The sequence below is a fragment of the Azolla caroliniana genome, unplaced genomic scaffold (assembly GCF_043228905.1).
Source record: "Azolla caroliniana isolate FFs.n. ecotype wild unplaced genomic scaffold, voAzoCaro1.0.p SCAF_3, whole genome shotgun sequence".
NCBI lineage: Eukaryota > Viridiplantae > Streptophyta > Polypodiopsida > Salviniales > Salviniaceae > Azolla > Azolla caroliniana.
Genome location: NW_028230438.1, coordinates 21829481 through 21847208, shown reverse-complemented (window position 1 = coordinate 21847208; position 17728 = coordinate 21829481). Strand labels below are relative to the sequence as shown.

Here is a 17728-nt window from a genome sequence, read left to right as displayed (position 1 = left end):
GTGGCAAATTTGATACTTCCCCTCTCTTTTATGCCTAATGGAGGTGTTTTGCTTATGAACTGTAATGTGTTCTCCTCCATCATCCATGGGTATTCAACAAAATTCTCTTTTAGCTGCGTGACCTTCAAAGTACCAAACATTTATCATGTATAGTCACCAAATCATGGAACGCCACAATTTCAATGGTTGCTTGGATATATCAAGTAACTATTATCTTGAACTCATCTAAAATTTGGGAGAATATTAGAAAATCTTGCCTTGATGAAGTAATCTTAGCTTAATAACTTATTGCTCTTTCATTGGTATCTTCTTGCAACATTAAATTTGGCTTAAGTCAATAGAATTGGCTCAGTTTGGATATAAACCTATTAAGACATTCCCCTCAATTTAAATCACTCTTTCCATTTCTAATCATGTAATCTTGGGGCCACTAAATCAAATATTTCCAAAAAGCGAGCATGAAGACATTTGTTCAAAGTAGATATGTTGATCATTGCACCACAAACCCAATTACTTTAGGAAAATATTACAGCTACTAAAAATTTGACAATATACCTATTGACACGAGAGTCGAACTGCCCCTAGGATATCTGAGTACGAAACAAGTCCTAGGAGAACATCGGTTGTCCCCTTCTCAACCACCCATATCCTATGAACCCTTGCTTCTAGAGCTTTCCTCATCACCTCTTCCAAAGGGCTACTCATCCAACATGTGACTTGCCCATCATCAAGACTCTCCTCATGGGTTACATTAATTGTTTTCACCCATGATTCATGGTAATGTGTGCCACCTGATATGGTAGTGCTAGACCCCAAGATTGAACTCCCCATCCCACCAAATTTCCTTATGGATTGGGCTCTCTTCACCACACTCAACACGCTTTCACCTCTCCAACTCTGGTACGCCTCCGCGGAAAATCCACGCAAATCACTGGCTGAGAAAGTAGCTAGGATCCTCTCGTGACGTGCCTGTAGAACATTAAAAAGACATTAAAACAATAAGAACATTATGGTTTAATCAATTGGTAATGGGACCTAACCAAGTTACACGACTACTAGGGTTTGAATATCTATTTGGGAGGAGCTCGACTCACCGGGACTAGTTCCGGCTTGATGAGTTGTTGGCGAATATCGAGAATTGCTACGGCTGTCAGTAGTCCTTGGGACATGCACTTGAGGACATCCACAAGGGGCATATTTGCCGGAACACCAAATATGTTGGATTGAACCACCCTTAGTGATTCCACAGTTTGGGACCCCAAGTCCCGAACTCCGGAGGTATTAGCCGATGAGCTACGAATTTTCGCGATCAGCTCATGTATGAAGCGGATGAGATCTGTCTGGGTCACCATGCCATAACCTGGGGATGCAATATCAGTCTCCACCCCATGGTCCATGGGTGGGCTTTCGAGGGCCACGAGGGCTCGGTGGATACCCTTACTCATGGGCTCCATCGCCTCCAACACACTCGTGTGCGGGCTAAATGACCACAGGCTCAATCCTTCAAGGCTATGTCCAATGATGGAAGACACCGGACTCGCCAATAGCTTCTCCTCCTCCGCGATGGTGCCCGACAAATCGGATTTGGGGCCCCCATGGGGACAAGGATCGGTGGTCGACTTGGAATCGAGCTCGGAGAGATGAATGAGGATGTCGAGGGTGGAGATGATGCCAATGTATTGTTTGAGGGGTGCACCCGTGGCCTTGTCGGATTGGAGGATGATGGAGCCTCCGGCACCGATCCAGTGGCCGGGAGGAGCTGCAACCGGAAGGGCCAGGATGTTATGGGTCTGCATGGCATGGAGCGTGTCAGCTACCGAAGCTATGTAAGGAACTTCCACGAGGTGGCGGCTCTTCGCGCGGACCAACTGGCCGACCGTGGCCGACCTTAACGGCTCGCGGAGCCATTCCATGTTATGGAGCATGGTCTGCTGGACCTTGGTGTAATTGGCCATAGTTAGGGTAAGAAGGATAGGATGGGGATTTGTTTTCCTGTGAAGCTTCTTCAGATTCCCATAGCTTCTGTGTTGTGTTAGTTTCCTGGGAAACCTTCTTCTACGTGTTGCCTAGAGGGGGCACATTTCTATATTTGGTAGATTAGCACAGATAGACACTTTGCTTGGCCTTTATGACATATGTACATATAACATATGCTGAAGTTATCACATGGTCCCTCCTCCACATATATACCCTCTCCTCTTTATTTGAAGTCAAAACTTGACCAACCATTAACTTTATTGTTGTTGTTGTGATCCTTCCCACACATCTCTATATGTCATGCTCGACAACCTCGCAAGAGCCTTAGAAATGGCTTGAACATGTCTCGATTAGACCCCCTTGCCACCTCCAATAGTATTAACCCATCATGCAATTTGGTGTATGATCGATGATAAGAGGTTACGGTCGACGAGTTTTAATCCCTCGATCATCTTAAAAATTGGCCTTGGACCTTATTTCTAGGTTCCACCTATATCACATTCCAAGTATAAGCACCTCAAAGAGAGAGAGAGAGAGAGAGAGAGAGAGAGAGAGAGAGAGAGAGAGAGAGAGAGAGAGATGTGGTTGATAATGAATCTCAAAGGTTGTCGAATTTTGAAGATGCCAAGAGATGGTTATGTATTCCCCCAAATTATGGATTTATTTGGGAGAAATTACATGATATATCATTGTTGCAAGGATATTTGCCATTGAAAACCAATTTTGCACCTTGGGTAGATTGGCGGTTACAAGATGGTACACGCTTGTTACAGGTCACTACAAATATATTGTATCATCATGCGATGGCATCATTATCTTGGCTATCTCCTAAAGCAACGAAGTTGTGGAATGTATATAAGTAAGATGCAAGGCGGTGGAAAATATTACAACGTGGTTGGCCTTCCCATCTACCATTTTATGCAAAGGTATTTATATGGAGAGTCATGATTGGTGGGCTCCCATTAGGTTTGGCCTTAAAGAGACGAGGACTAGGGTTTGACACTTGTTTCTTTTGCACCGTTCCATTGGAGGATAGTATACATAGGTTCATTAAATGTCCTATAACGTGTACCATTTGGAAGTACTTATCGGACATTTGGCAAGTTTTAACCCATTGTTGTTTGAGACCTCAACAATGGGTTTTTTCTCAATATGTTCAAAATAGATTCAAATGATGAAATGGAGATATTGTTCCAATTTTTACGTTATTGGGGTCTACAACACAATTGGAATATGCGCAATGCTTTCATGTTTGATAATAGACATGGGGTGAAAACCTATATAAAGAAGCTTAAAGGTATTCTCATGTGGAATTTTTGGATGTTAGAGCATGTGGGGATCATTTCCTCAAATGCATATTCAGGTTTTTTAATAGCATTACAGGACGTCCCTCTCCCTACATAGGCATGATGGGTAAAGGAGACTAAGAAGTGTTGTAACTAAGTGGATTTTACATACAATTAATATAATTGTGTGCTTTTACCAAGAGAGAGAGAGAGAGAGAGAGAGAGTTGGTAAGGTTGCCCAATGGAGACCAGGTGGTCATGGGTTCAACTCCTACATTCCACAGTGGCATCTAGTGAATTATTAAGAGATATATATGAAGTATATAATAGAGAGAAGTGAGAAAATTGGGTTTCGAACCCAAGACGCAGTGCTTGTAGTGTTAACAACTTACCACAAGGGTAAGCTAATTACGAGAAAAAAAGAGAGAGAGGGAGAGATTTTCTCGTGTTTGGCGGTCAAATATGACATATTACCAAAATTATAACAATTTCACACATTACAGGTTGAAACAACAATATAACATAGGTCTTTGGATGTCAACTATGACTTGTGAAAGCAAAAATATACCATTTCTGTGTATTACATGTTGAAGTTAGTAAAGAGTGGGGCTTTCGAAAAATTGAACTCAAACAAAATGCCTTGTTGATGTTAAATTAGTAAACTGGTTGTCACTAGATAAACCCCATTTTAGTAAACCAACCTCATTTCACCTCTTGCACCTAAATGAGAAACATTCCACTAGACCATATGCCGTATTGGACTTTCTAAATCAACTCATTTTCACAAGTTAGTAAATTGGGGCATTCCAAGAATTGAACCTCTAGATTCAGGACTCATTCTAACAAGTAAACTCAAAGACCTCACGTAGAAGTCACTAAAGTGGGCATTTCAAGAATTGAACCGGGAACCTCTTGCCCTAAGCAAGAAACATGCCACTAGACCAAATGTTATCCATATTCAGCTTAATATCTATGCTAGTTTTGACAACTAGTTAGTAAAATCGAATTTACTAACCGCGTTCATTTTGACAAGTAACTAAAGCGAAAAACCTCACGTCGAAGTTATGGATTGGTTAAATTATTAGACTAGGCAAATTTTGACTAAAACCAAAAACCTCTACCTCTCTTCAGAGTAAGTATACGAGAAGCATTACGAGAATCAAACTCAGAACCTCTCACACCCTAAGTTAGAATCAGGCCACTAGACCAAACGTTGTTCTTAGTTTTATATACCCCATGTCCAAATTAGTAAAGTCACTAAAGTACACACATTTTAAAAATTGAACTCCAAGACCTCTTGTCAAAGTCAGTAATGTGAGGGCATTCCGAGAATTGAACTAGGCACCTCTCACACCCAAAGCGAAAAATATCCCACTAGATCAAATGCCCTTGTCAAAATATTTAAAAATGGAAGAATCTTTGTATTTAAAAAATAAAATTTAGAGTTAAAAGATATGAATCCTTGTCAAGAGTTTTGAAAAGCACATTTAGACAATTGAACTCAAAATCCTCGTTGAAGTTACTAAAGCAAAGGGTTTCCAAGAATTGAACTCAAGACCTCTCACACCCTAAGTGAGAATTATGCCACTAGACCAAATGTCCTTGTGATATTGTATATTTAGGCATATCCAACAAGTGAAATAGCAACTCTCTCGTCAAAGTTAATAAAGATGGGGATATTCAAATAATTGAACTCGGGACTGCTCGCACCCTAAGAGAGAATCATGCCACTAGACCAAACAACCAAAAACCATAGGTCAAACTTGGTGAAGGGATTGTTAAATTATTGAAGATATATTGAGCTCTCAAAAGATTTAAGATCATGCAATGGTGGAACTCATGGATGAGTAGTTAACGCTCGCTAGGATGGTGCTCCTAAACATATTGAACTATTGAATGGCCTCCTAAATCTTGAACAAGTAGAGAGATCTCAAAATGTGGAATTGAAAGCACATTTTGACAACTAAACTCATAAGCCTTTCGTCAAAGTTAGCAAAACAAGGGCATTCTGAGAATTGAACTCGGGACCTCTCACATCCGAAACGAGAATCATGCCACTAGAAAAAATGCCATTGTCAAGTGACATTCAAGTAATGAAGCCAAAAACATCACATCAAAGTCAGAGTGATTGGTTAAATTATTAAGCTAGGCAACTAAAATTAAAAACCTCTCGTACAAGTAATAAAAAATGGGGCATTCCGAGAATTGAACTCGGGACCTCTTGCACCCTAAGCGAGAATCATGCCACTAGACCAAATGCCCTTGTTAGCTTTCTATGGACATTCAAATAATTCAAGCAAAAAACCCACATCAAAGTTAGTAATGGATTGGTTAAATGATTAAAGTAGGCACATTTTGACAATTGAACTCAAAAACCTCCTGTCGAAGTCAGTAAAGTCACTAAACTAGGGACCCAAAGCGAGAATCATGGCACTTAGTCTAGACCAAATGCCCTTTCTATTGTGACACTAGAACAAACACTCTTTTCAACACTTGAGTATTGTGCCCTTGTCATTGGTTAATATAAATTATGAAACTAGGCACATTCTGAAAAATGAACTCAAAGACCTCGTTGAAGTTCATAAAGTGGGGGCATTTCAAGAATTGAACTCAAGACCTCTCACACCCTAAGCAAGAATCATTCCACTAGACCAAATGCCCTTCTCAATGTCTAAATTTTTTGCCACATTTAGATAATTGAAGTCTTCCCACGCTAGACACATCCCAAGAATTGAACTCGGGACTTCTTGCACCTAGAGTGAGTTACCATCTGAGGGAACTTCGTTAGTAGGACCCATAGAAATAGGACAATATTTCGTCATTAGGGATATAACATCCAATTCCTACATTCCATTGGTGAGTCTACCAATAAGAAAGTTGCTATACAATCAATCATATCTCAAAAATGTACATGGAAGTTTCATCTCGAGAGAGAGCGCGGAATTTAATAGAAATAGAAGCTTTTGTTTTTTGCTTTTTGCTTTTTTATTCTAAAACCCTCTCTCTTCTCTTCCCTTCTTTCTACATGAAGCAAATTTCATGATGTAAAACTGTAATATGTAGTATGTACATGTACCCTTCCTTCCTTTCAACCATTCTTGCTCTCTTTTGGTTCGGTTCGGTTCGGTTCATGTGGGGATTTCCCCATCCCCTTGAAGCAAAAGAATCCTGCCTCATCACACTTAAATTATTAAACTAGGCACATGCTGACAACTGAACTCAAAAACCTCTCGTTGAAGTTAGTAAGGTCACTAAACTACACACATTTAAAACATTAAACTTCAAGACCTCTCGTTGAATTCAATAAAGTTAGTAAATACGCAAGCAAAGTGAAAATCATGGCGCTAGAGCAAAGGCCCTTTCTATCGCGACACTAGAACAAACACTCTTGTCAATAATTGTGAATTGTGAAACTAGGCATATTCTAAAAATTGAACTCAAAGACCTCTCACCGAAGTTCTTAAAGAGGGGGCATTCCAAGAATTGAACTTGGGACCTCTTGCACCCAAAGCGAGAATCATGCCACTAGACCAAATGCCCTTGTATATCAATATATCTCTGAATGAGGACTGTAGAACTCAAGACTGTCGAATACATGTGTATAATGGACGTATTCACACTATCCCGTTTTGGCCATTTATGTAATTAGCATAAAGGGTAGTTGCCCTAAGTCGGTCACTATATATAGTGACCTTGTAACCTCTTTGTAAGGTTGGATGTTGTATTATTGCTTTGGGAAATAGAAAGTCGTTTTTGTGCCTCTCTCTCTCTCTCTCTCTCTGTGCAAAGACCTAGAAACTGTCATACGTAGGTATTCAAGCACGAATCGAATGCTTCTTGATCTTCCGCATTGACGACATTGTCTACAACATCTGGTATCAGAGCCTGCACAGTAGTCGGTCCTTCAATCCGCTGTCGGCCGTCGTCTCAGCATTCGGTTTCCTGCGTCATTCGAAGAGAGAAGAAGAAGAAAAACGAGGTTTGCATCTCATCGCGTTAGATCATCTTCGCTTGGAGTAAGCCAGCAGGTTGTACTTTGTTCCTTGTGATCGTAACCGCTCGAGGTGAAATCCCCTTGTGCAACATTGACAACAACCCAAATTCGTGCTTCATCTGGCTGATCGACATTTGGGAGGATCAGTTGGATCCGTCTCTCTCGTTGCTGCAGTCAACCGAAGCAGAATCGGTCCAGATAATCGGTTTCAATAATCGGTATTCGGCATATATATCCGAAGCGAACCGGGCTCACTCCGACTCGGCAACATTCGGGAAGACCAGTCGGTTCTGTCCCTCAAGCTACCGGAGTCAATTCGAGCAAGTTCCGAAGCCGAACCGACTCGGGTTCAAATTCGACTAGAGCAATATCGGGTGAGCCAACCGGCTGCACTCCAACAAGGCTCGTAGTCAACTCCGAACCGAGCTTCGTCAACCGAAACCAAATTTGATGGCATCAACATCCGGCTCGTCAGAAATGAGTCTACGAAAGTTCGATGGATCGAACTTCAACTTCTGGAAGGAGCAAATGCAGGACTATCTCATAGTCAAGGGGCAAATCGATCCCATCGAAAATGAAGAACCTCCAGAAGGATACAAACCAATTGAGTGGCAGAAGCTGGACAGAATCGTCCGCGCCACGATTCGGATGCACCTATCGGAATCGGTATACTTTACGGTGCAATCGTGTACGACAGCATTCGAACTGTGGAAAACACTGTCGGACACTTACGAAAAGAAGGTCGCCGCAACGAAGATGTTTCTGATCCGGCGCCTCTACAACTTGCGGATGAAAGAATCCGATTCGGTTCAATCACACCTCAATGAGTACGAAAGCATAAGCTCCCAAATCTCGTCACAGGGGACGGCAATCGAGGATGAACTCAGAGCAATGATACTCATGAGCAGCCTTCCCTCATCATGGGAAACTTTCGTCACAACCGTGTGCAACGCGTCAACCACGGCTGTTAAATACTCCGAAGTCACGAGCGCAATCCTGACCGAAGCAGCTCGGAGAAAGTCTTTCGCCAAAGACTCAACAGACGACGCTTATGTAGTACAAGGTTCGACAGACCGATCGAACATACGAGGAAGAGATTCCTCACGGCCGCCGAACAATCAGCGAAGACGGAGCCAGTCACGGGATAACCGAATCTGCAACTATTGCAAGAAACCCGGACACATCAAAGCCGACTGCCGCGCACTCAAGAACAAGAACAACAAGAAGAGTGGCCGGCATGAGGAGGTCAATTACGTCAGCTTCTCAGCTGATGTGCTACCAGACGACCCGAATATACTATCAATCGAAAATCCAGTCGGATCAGAAGTTCTACTCACGACTGAAGAATCGAGCACATGGCTCTTAGATTCGGGCGCGTCATTTCACGTGACTCCTCATCGATCCCAGTTTCGGCAATATACGATCCGTCACTCCGACTCAGTTCGAGTCGGCAACTCACAACACTGTGATATCATCGGAATCGGCACAGTAGAGCTCAACCTTGCAGGTGGCTCTACACTTGTACTCCACAATGTCCGACATGTACCCGAGCTCTCAAGGCCATTGATCTCAGTCGGACAACTAGATGAAGACGGCATTCGTGCCGGTTTTTCTTCGGGAGGGTGGACACTCCACAGGGGGAACCTCCTGCTTGCTAGAGGACCCAAGATACACTCCTTGTATCCGTTACATGTTACGCTCAGAGAGGGTAACCTGTTTTTGGTGGATATTCCTGTGTCATCACTATGGCACCGAAGATTAGGACACCTCAGCAAGGCCGGCATCACGCACCTATCTAGAGCCGGATACATCCCCAAACTCTCCTTCTCGGACCATCAATTCTGCGAGCATTGCCAGTATGGCAAACAAGCAGCCGCATCACACCCGACATCAGCACCAAGAGAAACGAGACCTCTTGATTTGGTCCACTCGGACGTCTGTGGCCCAATGCCGCATTAGTCTCTCGGCGGTGCCTCTTACTTCGTCACTTTTATTGACGATTCGACTCGAAAGGTGTGGGCTTATCCAATTCGCACCAAAGATCGGGTCTTCTCGATCTTCACCGATTGGCTCGCTATGGTGGAAAATCAAACCGACCGAAAGCTGAAATGCTTTCGGACAGACAATGGGGGAGAGTTTAAATCCGAAGAATTCGTCAAATTCTGCCGACAACGCGGCATCCGACGTGAATTTACGGCACCACACAGTCCGGAGCAAAACGGGATTGCAGAACGAATGAATCGGACAATCCAAGAACGGATAGTTTCCATGCTCCAACACTCCGGACTGTCGGATGGCTTCTGGGCAGAGGCTCTACTCACGGCAGTACACATAATCAATATGTCGCCAAGTAGACCTCTAGGACTTCAAATTCCTCAGGAACTATGGATCGGCAGTAAGCCGAATTACAACAAGCTGAGGATCTTCGGATGCGAGGCGTACGCCCTCATTCCGAAAGATGATCGCCGAAAACTTGCACCTCGGTCCAGGAAATGCATCTTCCTTGGATATGGATCCGACGGCGAAATGGGATACCGACTCTGGGACCCCGAACGCAGACAAATCGTTCGAAGTTCGGACATTGTGTTCAACGAGTCGGCTATGAATCCATCAGTCGAAAAACCGATCGAAGTCCGAAGGGTAACATTTTCCGATGTGCCGACCCTTCAAGAAGGCCCCGCTCTCAACACACGGTCAGCTTCACGGGTAGCTGAACCTTACACTACCGACTCGGACAACCCCGACTCGGCACAGCAGAACAATCCGCTTTCGGACCATCCGACCTTGATACCCGATGCGACCAGTCCAATCTTACCTCGACGATCTGAGAGACTGTCGCAACCTCCGGAGAGGTATTCTCCTGGAATTTTCTTCACCGACGCCGGCGAACCGACGTCTTACGAAGAAGCATCGACATCTGTCGATTCAGCCACCTGGCATCTGGCTATGGAGTCGGAAATGCACTCCATTCGGGCAAACAAGACTTGGGATCTGGTTGAATTACCTAGGAACAGACGTGCTCTTCCTTGCAAGTGGGTTTATCGACTAAAAGAGACGCCTGATTCGACCACCCCAAAGTACAAGGCCAGATTAGTTGCGAAGGGCTTCCGACAAGAATATGGCGTCGACTTCGACGAGATTTTTTCACCAGTGGTGAAAATGACAACCCTTCGTTTTCTACTCGGCGTAGTGGCAGCCGACAACTTGGAGCTGATTCAGCTAGATGTCAAAACAGCCTTCCTCCATGGTGATCTTGACGAGGAAATTTATATGGAGCAGCCAAAAGGCTTCGTGGCGACTGGCCAAGAACATCTAGTCTGCCGACTCAGGAAGAGTCTATACGGCCTCAAACAGGCACCGCGACAATGGTACAAGAAGTTCGATGACTTCATCCAATCGATCGGCTTCTCAAAAAGCGATGAGGACCATTGTCTCTTTACCAACACAGCTCAAGATGGATCACCCATCTTCCTCATCATTTACGTGGACGACATGCTAATTTCTGGACGCCACGCGGGCGAACTTGCCGATCTCATTCGGCAACTGCGGTTGAAGTTTGCCATGAAGGACCTCGGTCCGGCACGACACATCCTTGGCATGAAAATTAGTCGGCATCGCGATAAACGACATCTTTTTTTGTCTCAGACCGACTATATCGGACGTGTCTTGGAACGCTTCAACATGCAATCAGCCAAATCTGCTTCAACCCCGCTCCCCATGAATCTTCGGCTCTCTCAGCGAGACTGCCCGACATCCGGTCCGGAGGGGGAAGATATGAAGTCGGTACCGTATGCACCGGCAGTCGGCTCCCTTATGTACCTGATGGTCGCGACACGGCCTGATATTTCTCACGCCGTAGGAGTCGTTAGCAGATTTATGCACAATCCTGGCCGATCGCATTGGAACGCAGTCAAGCATGTGTTCAGATATCTGGCTGGCACAAAAGGCCACGGCATTCTTTTCGGTCCGAACCGAACCTCAGGCGTAGTCGGTTACACCGACTCGGATTTCGCCGGCTGTATAGACAGTCGGAAATCAACAACCGGATACTGCTTCAAATTCGGCAATGGAGCAATCTCGTGGAAGTCGAAACTTCAGGAGTGCACAGCGACCTCAACGACCGAAGCAGAATATGTAGCTGCGTCCGACGCAGCAAAAGAAGCTTTGTGGCTCGGTCGGCTGGCTCACACGTTTCGACAAGTCGACCATGACTCGGCCCCAGTTGTCTACAGCGACAGTCAAGGTGCTGTTGCCTTGTCGAAAAATCCGGTTCACCACAACGCCTCCAAACATATCGACGTTCGATATCACTTCGTTCGGGACTGCGTCATTTCAGGGAAAATCGGTCTAGAGAAAATATCCACAACCGACAATGTCGCAGATGGAATGACCAAGTGTCTTTCGGTAGACCGCTTTCGGTCCCTTCGGCATCAGATGGGCGTAACGACAAACCAGTCCGGTTAGAGCCGGACACAAAGCAGGATGGTTCCCGACAACCGACATCAGTTCCTTAATGATCGGCTTCAACTGTCCCGACCCGACCAGTTCGGTCTTCTGCCTTCGGACCCTGCCGACTCGAACAAAGCTGATATGTCCGAGAACCTAAGTCTATACCTGTAATCTTAGATAACCCATGTATACGCCCATTACGGGGGAGTGTCGAATACATGTGTATAATGGACGTATTCACACTATCCCGTTTTGGCCATTTATGTAATTAGCATAAAGGGTAGTTGCCCTAAGTCGGTCACTATATATAGTGACCTTGTAACCTCTTTGTAAGGTTGGATGTTGTATTATTGCTTTGGGAAATAGAAAGTCGTTTTTGTGCCTCTCTCTCTCTCTCTCTCTGTGCAAAGACCTAGAAACTGTCATACGCAGGTATTCAAGCACGAATCGAATGCTTCTTGATCTTCCGCATTGACGACATTGTCTACAACAAAGACCTCTCCCACCCAAAGCAAGAATTATGGCAATAGACCACCAAGTGCTCTTCTTATATCGCGACACTAGAACAAACGCTCTTGTAAACACTTTGAGTATTGTGCCCTTGGCATTGGGTAAATTACTAAACCAAGCACATTTTGACAATTGAACACAAAGACCTCTCGTCAAAATTCATAAAGTGAGGGCATTCCTAGAATTCAACTAGGGACCTCTTGCACCCAAAGTGATAATCATGCCACTAGACCAAATGCCCTTTCTATTGTGAAGTTAGAACAAAACTCTGGTTAACTCTAGAGTATTGTGCCCTTGTCATTGGTTAAATTATGAAACTAGGCACATTCTAGCCTCTTGTCGAAGTTCCTAACGTGGGGGCATTCTGAGAATTGAACTCGGGACCTCTCACACCCGAAGTGAGAATCATGCCACTAGACCAAATGCCCTTACCAAGTTTTTATTTTTATCTATCCTACCTCTAACCATGCTGGCTGAGTTGCCACCTTCTCCACTTGCTTTTCTCCTGATCTCTTCATTGAGTATGGAACCCCTAACACCATCAAAGGTGAAGTTGGGGTTATTAGACAATAAGACTACCAATGTCTCCCATGAGTCAAGTAGTGTTATAAGCAAGAAAATGGCTCTGAGCTTGTCATCAAAAGCAGCCATTCCTGAGTCTTGCAGTTGTGATAAGGTGCCTGTAAACATAGACAAGTGTTCAGCTGCACTCTTAGACTCATCCAGTTGCAAGCCAACAAGCTTTCGCATCAGATGTGCTTGATTAACATGTGTAGTGTTTTCATATGTAGTCTTCCACTTAGCCCATATTTCGGAAATAGATACCAAGCCTTTGAGATCTACCAAAATCTCATAAAAAACAACCATCTTAATATATGTGACAAACTTTTTGTTCAAAATTCGCCATGCATCTTCTGGCAAGTTCTCTAGTTTTTCTGTGTCTGATGCCCTATCACAATCCTTCAAAAAGAGAATTCCTTGCATTTTCTCCTTCCACAAGTTAAAACCCGTTCCTTGAAATCATCGAATCTCAAATAGATGATGCCATAGTTGCACAATGAAGAGGTTAACTTGCTGGAATTTTAGGTCAAATGCACCAAAATCAAACACTAACATCAAGAAATAGTGCACCATAGCTCCAAAAGATCACAGGAGCAATTTGGGGGAATCTGCTCCAAGTGGAATAAGTTGAATCATTGTAGGTACATGAGCAACAATTTCCTCCCCTTCTGTTCGTTTCAATAGACTAGGTGATAACAAATTTGAAAATTGGGATTGAATAGATGAGATGGTATTGTATGAGACAACTTCATGTTTGGAGTCCACATGGATTCTTGTCTACGCTCCAAAAGATCACAGGAGCAATTTGGGGGAATCTGCTCCAAATGGAATAAGTTGAATCGTTGTAGGTACATGAGCAACAATTTCCTCCCCTTCTGTTCGTTTCAATAGACTAGGTGATAACAAATTTGAAAATTGGGATTGAATAGATGAGATGGTATTGTATGAGACAACTTCATGTTTGGAGTCCACATGGATTCTTGTCTACGCAATAACCAAGATCTTTATAATGGAGCTATCTTCCTGCTAGCTATTTCTGCGGCATTCTTACTAGCTGATTGGCTACATTTGCAGCCGAAATGGAAACAAGGTAATTCTTGGTTTAAAATGCGGGATCCTGCCTAAACCACCAACTTTCCGGACTTTTTGGAGTGAGTTCTCTAGCTTGGGCAGGTCATTTGATCCATGTAACTATCACATTCAAATAGTAAACCCAAAAACCTCACATCAAAGTTAGCAAAGGGATTGGTTGAATTATTAACCTAGGCAAATTCTGACAACTAAAATCAAAAACCTAATGTGAGAACTAAAATCAAAAACCAAATTCTGACAATTAACATCTCACACCCAATGTGAGAATTATGCCACTAGACCAAATGCCCTTGTGTACCATGACACTGAAACAAACACTTGTCAGTATTTTGAATATTGTACCCTTGACATTGGTTAAATTACTAAACTAGGCACATTTTGACAATTGAACTCAAAGACCTCTTGTCAAAGTTCACAAAATGGGGGCATTCCTGGACCTCTCACACCCTAATCGAGAATCATGCCACTAGACCAAAAGCCCTTTGTATTATGGGTGCTAATAATACCAAATATCCATGTGTATCGTGACACTAGAACAAACACATAGTCTATCAATATTGTGCCCTTCTCATTGGTTAAATTACTAAACTAGGCACAATTTGACAATTGAACTCAAAGACCTTTCATCAAAGTTTGTAAAGTGGGGGCATTCCGAGAATTGAACTTGAGACCTCTCACACCCAAAGCAAGAATCATGCCACTAGACCAAATGCCCTTTTGAACAAACACTTCTTACCCTTCGAATTGGGTAAATTATTAAACTAGCCACATTTTGACAATTGAACTCAAAGACCTCTCGTGGAAGCTAGTATTGTGGGGCCATTTTGAGGATTGAACTCGGGAGAATTATGGCAATAGACCACCAAATGTCCTTCTTGTATCGTGACTCTAGAAAATACACTCGAGTATTGTATCCTTGACGCTGGGTAAAGTATTAAACTAGGTCCGAGAATTGAACTCCTAACTTCTCACATCCTAAGTGAGAATCGTGCCACTAGACCAAACGCCCTTGTTTATCTTGTTATTTTGACATCACAAGACTATACACATTCTAACAACTGAACTCAAAGACCTATCGTAGTAAAGCTGGGGCATTCTGAGAATTGAACTTGGGACAAAGCAAGAATCATGCCACTACACCAAATACCCCTCAAATTGGAACCCAATGCGAGAATTATGCCACTAGACCAAATGCCCTTGTGTATCATGACACTAGAACAATTCCGAGAATTGAATTCGGGACCTCTCGCACTAGACCAAATGCCCTTGTATATCATATATTAGATAAGGTCTCAACATTTTGAGTATTGTGCCCTTGTCGTTAGTTAAATTACTAAACTACGCAGTGCGCACATTTTGACAATTGAACTCCAAGACCTCTCGTCGAAGTTCATAAAGTAAGGGCATTCTAAGAATTGAACTCATGACCTCTCACACCCAAAGCAAGAATAATGGCATTAGAACAAATGCCCTTATCATTAATGATTAAACTCCTCTCGTTGAATTTTGTAAAGTGGGGGCATTCCAAGAATTGAACTTGGAACCTCTTGCACCCAAAGCAAGAATCATGCCACTAGACCAAATGCCCTTGTCATTTGTACGCTTGTCCAATCAAAATTTTAAGTATTGTGCCCTTGTCATTTGTACCCTTGTCAAAATTTTAAGTATTGTGCCCTTGTCATTTGTTAAAGGGAAAAGTACCAGGATACCCCTGGAAGTTCGTCCATTTACCAGAATGCCCTTGGAAGTTCCAAATTTACCAAACTACCCTTATATCCAAAAAAATACACTTTATAAAGTAATTATACACTCAAATCTACAAGCCCTATTTACCATAATACCCTTAAAACACAAATTTCTTTACTTAAGAGATTCTTTGGGTCCTTTGTACTTACTTTATAAAGTGTATTTTTTTGGACATAGGGGTAGTTTGGTAAATTTGGAACTTCCAGGGGCATTCTGGTAAATAGACGAACTTCCAAGGGTATCTTGGTGCTTTTCCCTTTGTTAAATTACTCAACTAGGCACATTCTCACAATTGAACTCAAAGACGTCTCATCGAAGTTAGTAATGTTACTAAACTAGGCACATGTTGAAATCAAGGAGCTCTTGTCGAATTTAGTAAAGAGGCGACATTCCGTGAATTGAACTTGAGACCTCTCCTACTCTAAGTGATAATCATGTCAATAGATCAAATGCCCTTCAAAATGTCGTTATTTGCTTCTTTTAAGATAGCAACAACCCTTTTAGAAATTGTGGGAATTCACACAACTTAACTGAAAGATTTTGGGGTCGACAACAACTCTTGTCAGATCAAAATTAGTAATAGTAAATTTTCTATATTGAAGTTAGTAAAGTGAGATTGAACTTGGGACCTCTTTGTAGACCAAATGCCCTTGTCAACACTATGAGTATCATGCTCTTGTCATTCTTGAAATTAATAAACTAGGCATATTCTGAGACTTGAACTCACCTAGTCAACATTCATGCCCTTGTCATTGTTGAAATCAATAAACTAGGCATATTTTGGTAATCGAATACAAAGACCTTTCATCAAGGTCAATGAAGCAGGGGATTCCGAGAATTGAACTCAGGACCTCTCGCACCCAAAGCAAGAATACTACCAATAGATCAAATTCCCTATAGACCAAATATTACATTGACCAAATGATGTTATTAACAGTTTGAGTATTGTACCCTTGTTGTGGGTTAAATTCCTAAACTAGCCACAATCTTACAACTAAACTCAAATTCCTCTTGTCAAAGTTAGTAAAGTGGGGGCATTTCGAGAGTTGAACATGAGACTTCTAATAGCTTAAGGGAGAATCATACCACTAGCCACATTTTGACAACTGAACACAAAGACCTTTCGTCGAAGTTAGTAAAGATTTATAGAATTTAACTTGGAACATCTCGCACCCTAAGTGAGAATCATGCCATTAGACCAAATGTCGAATTGAACTCGGGACCTCTTGTAACTTAAACGAGGCTAATGCTACTTGACCAAATGCCCTTCTTAATGTTGAATTACTAAGTTGGCCTCACATCTCGTCGAAATCTTGCACCCTAAGCAAGAATTGAATTCCACATATGATTGTAAGAATGACATCCAGTGAGATTTGTACTTATCTAGGTGGACGATACATTCCTCATTACTGTTCTAATTTTTATGCTTATTTGGACATGGTAAAGACTCGATCTTTTCAAGCATACTTACATTAAGAAAGATGTTCTTGTCCTTGGTGACATGAATGCATGTGAATGTATTCAAGTGGGTGGAGACATGGAGAGCTACAACTATATGCATAGATTTCTATGTACCAAGGTAACTAATGACATACTAGATATAAAAACCTCCAACTCCATTAGGTAGCCTAATTAGATGGATAACAATGAGAAATTTGTAACATAAACCGCAACAAAGGCTAATTCCATGCATCATATCTCAAGGATGAGAGTGGACATGCATATTTATGGTCAAACAATTGTGGATGAAAAGTTTAAGATCACTATGGAAAGTGACTACTACACATGCCCAACTTCAGATTTAGTAGATATACTATACAAGAATATAGTCAAGACAAAGTCGATTTAGAGGAATAATTACAAAGGTACGTGGGTATATATAGAAAGAAAGTTTGCACAAAAGAAACAAATTGATCTTGTAGAACCATTTTATTAAATTGCAAGACGCATAATAATTCATTATGGTTCATATGTCCACATCGAAACATTCCAATGCTTAGGCAATTATTGGTAGGATCCAATCCCTTTTCAGAGAGTCCCCTAGTTATGTTGACTAACCTTTTGCAAATGAGATATAAGTTGTATAATAACATCATTTCAAATGAGGATCCAT

General features: G+C 42.4%; 1 protein-coding gene and 2 non-coding genes across 3 annotated transcripts; all 3 read right to left on the bottom strand.

Annotated features, from left to right (window-relative positions):
• Positions 1-490: 490 nt before the first annotated feature.
• Positions 491-1979, bottom strand: LOC147866571 (SNF1-related protein kinase regulatory subunit gamma-like PV42a). The gene is made up of 2 exons (XM_087317031.1): positions 1095-1979; positions 491-969 (listed from the first exon to the last, which is right to left on the bottom strand). The coding sequence occupies exons 1-2, from the start codon at positions 1953-1955 to the stop codon at positions 556-558; spliced, it is 1275 nt and encodes a 424-aa protein (XP_087173157.1). The 5' UTR covers positions 1956-1979; the 3' UTR covers positions 491-555.
• A 3474-nt stretch (positions 1980-5453) lies between these two features.
• On the bottom strand, positions 5454-5525 carry TRNAP-AGG (transfer RNA proline (anticodon AGG)). The gene has a single exon. It is a non-coding gene; the product is annotated as a tRNA-Pro (tRNA).
• A 9860-nt stretch (positions 5526-15385) lies between these two features.
• On the bottom strand, positions 15386-15457 carry TRNAP-UGG (transfer RNA proline (anticodon UGG)). The gene has a single exon. It is a non-coding gene; the product is annotated as a tRNA-Pro (tRNA).
• Positions 15458-17728: the final 2271 nt, after the last annotated feature.